General features: G+C 41.1%; 1 protein-coding gene across 5 annotated transcripts in view; it reads left to right on the top strand.

The window, feature by feature from the left end:
• Tspan12 (tetraspanin 12) overlaps positions 1-6,474 on the top strand; it is a 93,562-nt gene that overhangs the window by 61,271 nt on the left and 25,817 nt on the right. For all 5 annotated transcript variants that reach the window (XM_029535189.1, XM_021190728.2, XM_029535187.1 and 2 more), the window contains one exon: positions 3,699-3,806. In XM_029535189.1, the coding sequence (XP_029391049.1) occupies positions 3,699-3,806 (108 nt within the window). The remainder of the gene's footprint in view (positions 1-3,698; positions 3,807-6,474) is intronic.

Genomic DNA, 6,474 nt, shown 5'->3' with positions numbered 1-6,474 from the left:
TGTATGTGTGTGTATTTCCAGGTCATAATTTAAAATCTTTACCTTGTGATACTGTGATATATGTTTCATTCCTAAATGTGGACATCACGACTGAGACTAGCCTAAGAGGATGGCCCCAGCTTCTGAGTTAGTAATGAGGAGATTGGCATGTGCTCGCTGGAGAGTGCTAGAGTGCCCCCCCCAAGCCCCACTCTTGCTGACCACAGCTGAAATGGGTGAGGAGGAAGCCACTATTTTCAACAAGTAGAGCCACACTGTCCTTTACAGAGTGCATGTGAAGGCTCGCTGTGCGCTCAGCTCACCTTGGTGTAAATGTTCACAGCTTGAGACCTGACTGCTTGAAAACAGGAGTTCAGCAGTTTCCCTCTTATTTTGACCATTGAAACCACTAGAGAAACTTTCATAGCTTCCTTAGAACAGGGAAAAAGGAGTTTTCCAGGTCTCTTCTACCAGCTGCTTTGTCACTTGTCAATACTGTCCCCTCCCTGCACCCCACCCTGGCCCTTGCTTGTGATGGCTATTGTTCAGTTTGTTCACTTCAGGGTGAAGTTACAACAATTGTTCCCAGTGTGGAATGGCGTTGCTTTGCATGTCTGTGAAGGTTAGCTGATGTCTGTGCTTTACAGACTCACTAGGTTTCCTCAAAATGATGCTTTTCAACATTTTTTTTGACCTTGGGCCTTTTGGGGAGGCTGCCAAAGTGATTCTTAATCATGGGCATTCCCCAGTTCAGGCTCAGATGTGCTCAGTTAGAACAGTGGGAAAAGGTAGGGCCTGTGCACCTGAGGAGTTCCTGGTGAATTTTAAGCAGTTAAAAATTCAAGACCTCTTAAGAGATGGCGATAGTTTTGTATTTGTGTCAGAGATAAGCAGGCCATTAGGCACTTGTGTAATACAGTTGAAGTTATTTCTGTTGTCAGTACAGTTATTAAAGATTTTGTGGTGCACCCGGAGTGTTCTAAGACTGGGTGTATTCAGCAGCTACTGCAGACAAAATGTGGGCTCTGCCTACTGCAGTTTACCTGTGTGCGCTGTGCTAGCGTTCATAGCTCTGTGAAGAAACTCATAGTTCCAACTGGGTGGAGTCCCGGAGGAAGACAGAATCTGTGGGAAGGTGAAGAGTCAGGGAAGGTCCTCCAGAGCTCAACATAAAATCAAGAATATATGTGAAGAAACAAAACAAAACAAAACAAAACAAAACAAAACAACAACAATGACGACTTCGCCTTAAGCTGGAGTTGTCTTGCTCTTTTAGTTATATTTTCATGTTATCCCTACAAACTTTATATGTTAGAAAATAAAAATAGGTAGTGGGGCCCAGAGTTTTGCTTTAACTGTAAGGAATTTATCCTGGTTTTTGGTTTTGAAAGATGACCTACATCCCTGGCATACAAATAACAGAAGAACCAATCTTACAAATAACTCCTGGTTCTTTTTAACCTTTTGGTTTTTTTTTTTTTTTTTTTGGTTGTGTGCTATTTGGTGATGAAAACATTTTAGGAAATGAGTGACTTTCTATGGCTTCTTTTATTTATTTATTTATAGAGACAGGATCTTACTTCATAGCCCAAGCTAGCCTAGGAAATGAGTGACTTTCTATGGCTTCTTTTATTTATTTATTTATTTATTTATTTATTTATTTATTTATAGGGACAGGATCTTACTTCATAGCCCAAGCTAGCCTAGGATGCACTACGTAATGCAGTGTGTCTTCCAATTCATGGCAATCCTCCTGTCTCAACCATCTGAGTGCTGTGGTATTTTCGTGAAGCCACGCATCCCATTCGTTCTATGGATTTTCTAGTTCGGTTATGAAGTATATGCCTTACTGGTACATCGTAAATGTTTGATAAAGCTGTGGGAAGCTTAAGATGAGTTAATTTAGCCTCTCTACAGGAGACGCTTTGATTCTATGAAGCATAAGAAGACAATGGGACCTTCATTTGCTTGGTCCCTGTTCCGGTTCCCTTGTCGTGTCCCCAGTGGCTTCAGCTCCTGGGGCACCGAGTGAATGCACACTCACTGCCATTTCAGCCACGGGCACACATCATTGGGCACACGTCATTGTTTTTGCTTGTGTAAATCTTCCCCATTACATCCCCAGGGGCAAAGAAGGAAGGGCCATTTAAAAGTGAAATTTGGAAAGCAGCCTTGCAGAAATGAGAAAAGTCGGCTAAGACTTTTATTGCTTCTGTACTAATAACAATGTAAGAGAAAAGTGTCGTTAAAGTTTATTATCTGCCAAGTTTCGCAGAATTCAACCTTTACATAGAATGGGCTTTGTGCTCTAAGCGGGTTCATGCAAGCAAGCCCTTCACTGTGTGCTCTGCTTCCTGGCCAGAGCCCAGCGTGTGGAGCCAGGACCTCAATGGGCCCCTGTTTTCTTGCCACATTTGGTTTCAGATTGATGGTGGCCATGGTGAAGAAACAGCCAGTGTTTGTTTTGGAAAGCAAAAATTTAGGAAAAAAAAAATTCTATTAACTAAGTCAAGAGGCTTGACATCTGTCTGTTCCCTCATGCTGTTTCTCGTTTCTGCACGCTCACCTCCTTATCCAGCACTCCAGTTTAAAAAGTCTGTCCATAATATTAACGGGTTCAGATGATATATTTCTTGAGAATTTATTTTAGTTCCATTCACTTTATGCCCTAACGGATATGAGTTAATAATAATTTATAGTGGTTAGCTTGAACTATGGCTGGTTTTCTGAATGTTACTAAACCATATGAATAGAATGTATTCACAATGAACTTGCTAAAATTTTTTTTGTCTTATGTATTTCCAAGTGAACAAAATCAAACCAAAACCAAACCAAAACCAAAACAAAAAATTAAAAACAAAACAAAAGAACCAACAACTACCTAGAAAAGAAATAAAATTGAAGAATTTCTGTGGCCAAGAAACTTTTTTAACTTACTTCTACTGACCTTAATATATATATATATATATATATATATATATATATATATACATATANTTTTTTTTTTCCTGAGACAGCTCTGACTATCCTGGAACTTGCTTTGTAGACCAGGCTGGACTTGAATTTACACAGATATACCTGCATTTGCCTCTCAGCTGCTATTCCTATTTTTAAATTTAATTTTAAATTAAAAACTTCTGTGCATATGTACACGGTGTGCATATGTGCTCACAGCATCTACATGGTATACACACACACATGCTCAGATGTGGGATCCCTGCCTTATTCCTTTGAGACAGCATCTCTCAATGAAGCTGGAGATTGGCATTTTCTGCTAGGTTGGTACCCTTAAACACCAGTGACCCTCTGATCTCTGCCCTTCTTCCTACCTCCTGGAGTGCTGGGGTTATAGGTCATATCCAGCCTTTTCCTTTTGATGGAAATCTGAGTGCAGGTCCTCACACTGTGCAGCAGACAGTCTTAGACACTGACACCAGCCTGATATTACTATTTTTAGTTAGATTTCAGAATTACCCTTGTCTTAGGCATTTGAGGCTTATACATGCATCTCCCCTTTCCGTATCCTAATTCTTGATTCCTACATCAGTTTCTTCAGCGTCGGGTTTATTTACCAGAGCCGAGTTCATAGGCAAGTATGACTTGTAATGGTATTTGTCAACTTTAATCCTGTCTGTATCATGTGTGGTGTGAGTGTTGTGAGTGAGTTTTTGCCTGGCTGGTTTGTGCTTGTATGTTGATCATTTGCGTTTCATCTCCAGGTGCCAGTACAGTGGTCAGATATGGTTACTTTGAAAGCCAGAATGACAAATTACGGCTTACCCAGGTATAGATGGCTTACGCACGCTTGGAATTATTTTCAGAGAGAGGTAAGTGCTGCTGTTCCTGGAAGTACAAAGTATAGAATTGGGTGGCAAGTTGTCAAATCAGGCGTTCAAAGCTTTGTTGTTGGGTTTTGTTGTTGTTGTTGTTGTTATTTTATTTTATTTTGTTTTGTTTTGTTTTCGAGACAGGGTTTCTTTGTATAGCCCTGGCTGTCCTGGAACTCACTCCGTAGACCAGGCTAGCTTCAAACTCAGAAATCCACCTGCCTCTGCCTCCCCAGTGCTGGGATTAGAGGCGTGTGCCACCACCGCCCGGCCAAAGCTTTGGTTTTGATCATTTTTCTGAATGGAAACCTGAAGCCTGCATAGTTGTCACTGGTGCAGTTTTTTTTTTTTTTTTTCCCAGCATGCCTTAAGTCACTCAAGCCTGTGTAGATGTCACTGGTGCAGGTTTTTCCCAGCATGCCTTGAGTCACTCCATGTGTGTCTATTCGTCTCACATACAGCTTTCCTCCTCATTTTTTCTGGTCCACACGAGCTTGTTTAGAAGTGCGGGTGAACTACTCTCAAGTTTCTTTTTCATGACTTATTTAATAAATATCCAAAGTTTTACTTAGATCTCTCTCTTTTATGATAATTTTTCTACTTTTAGAGATACCCATGTCCCATGTTTTAAACATCACTTTAACATTTTAAAAGGTTGCTTCCATTGGGAATTTACCTAGTAGGAACTTTTTAAAATTTTTTTAAATTATTATTATTATTATTATTTGTAGTCAGGATGTCTTTGATTCAAATGCTAGCTCTGCCACCTAGTATCGGTTCACTTAACTCCGTAAGCCTCAATTTCCACACCTATGAAATAGGACCAATACACGTGCTCACTTTATGTATGGAGTGTCAAGAAGAGTGAATGGGATCATCAACTTGAACTCATTTATCATATGCTTATTAATAGTGATATAACACGACATACTCTTGTTCCAAACTGTTTTACACTTCTTCCAAGTATCTCAAGTGGAAATCTAGTGACTTGAGATTAATCGTCGATTTTGCCTCAGACCAGTTCTCCTAAGTTTTTTCCTTGTGAATGGAATGGCATCCCTAGGAGACTAAGTTAAGCATCTTAGCTTGCCTTCCTTTCTCACGCTCTGGACCAGGAAGCATTTGAGAAGGAGTATCTTACTAGATAGATAGCCAGCTACTCATTCTGCTCTGCCTATGCCCTCGGCAGAGGTTCAAGTCTAGGGCAGTCTCCAAACCTGGCTTTGTTCCACTCTTGCTGAGATGGCGAAATTATCAGTGTCACACAGGTTTCCTGTTATTCCGTTGCTTCCTGACTTTGTTTGTTTGTTGCACAATGAGACTGAAAACAGCCCAATGAGAAGATGGGTGAAGCACCAGGGCATTTATAGTAAGCTGTGTTCAGGAACTGCCCCCCACCCCCGCTAGAGCTCCCAGAATCTTTATTTTCTGGAACTTAGGATGCAAATTGTGGTAACCCAGGGTGAGAAATAGAGAACCCGTTTTCCTCCTTTCAGGGCTCCACCTCCACTTGAAATAGTCTCTCTTACCTCACAATTCTAGTTTGCATAAAAAGAGTGGTGAATCCATCCAAATATCCAGAAGATATTCAAAGCCCTTTATTAGTCTGGCAGGACTGCCACACCGAAGTGTCACACACACGGTCACTCAGGACAAGTGCTGTTCACTCTTCTGGAGGCCGAATATTCAAGAGTGTCAACACTGATACCCTTTGAAGCCTCTCCCCTAGGCGTATAAAAGCCTGCGTCCCATGTCTTCTCATCGTCTTGTCTTTACATGTGTCCATGTTTAATTTCCTCTTCCGATAAGGATATTATTCATACCTGATTAAGGCCCGTGCTGTTGACCTTATTTTAAATTATTTACTGTTCCAGTGGCTCTTGCGACATGACCAATCCCATTCTGAAGTACAGGGGTTAGAGTTTTAACATAAAAATATAGAATGAGAGAGACAACTCAGCCTAGGACCGCCTTTCTCTTCCACAATAAATGATCCTTTGGTACTCATTTGTTGTGATCCTGCACATGAACTGTAACTGAATGGATCTTGTATAATTCTTAGTGATGCTTCCTAATACCTTATTTTAAACCACATTTTAAATAAAAATGTGTTTACTTAATGGTAGCGCTTGTGTAAGCTTTGGAATTACAGTTGCTGCCATTTACTGACCCATCAGAAAGTCCCTTTACCTATTGGGGCTCAGTTTATTTACATGTGAAATAATGATTCTATTGTATTTTCTAGAGCTTAACATAGCATCAGCTTGGAGCAGAGCTACCTTGAAACCTGTCCTCTTGGCAGGTAGTGACAGAGCACAGACTTGAGCTGGCGTAATACTGAGTTCGCCTTCAGGAGGTTCAGAAAGCCTCCGTACAGATCCACTGTCCTGTGTGGATAGGCTCTGAAACAACTCCGTAGGAAAGAGCGGATGTCAGCAGCTCTTTAACAATGTTGGCACTGAACACAGCATGTTCAAGTTATTTGGAAAAGCCACTGCTATGGAAGTCCTCATTTCCTGACATAGCCAGATCAACGGGCTGCTCCTTTGTGACTGGAAGTAGGGTGCTCTGAGAATGGCCCTGGCTTGCCGCTTAGAAAGGCTTGCCCCTCTAAGAAATGGGGGAAGACAGTTTTCTCTGGGCAAAAGACTTTTAAAATGCTGACCTC

Source organism: Mus pahari, chromosome 2 (genome assembly GCF_900095145.1).
Source record: "Mus pahari chromosome 2, PAHARI_EIJ_v1.1, whole genome shotgun sequence".
NCBI classification, from domain to species: Eukaryota; Metazoa; Chordata; class Mammalia; order Rodentia; family Muridae; genus Mus; species Mus pahari.
Note: the sequence above shows the minus strand (reverse complement) of the source record. Positions and strands in the feature narration are given on the sequence as shown.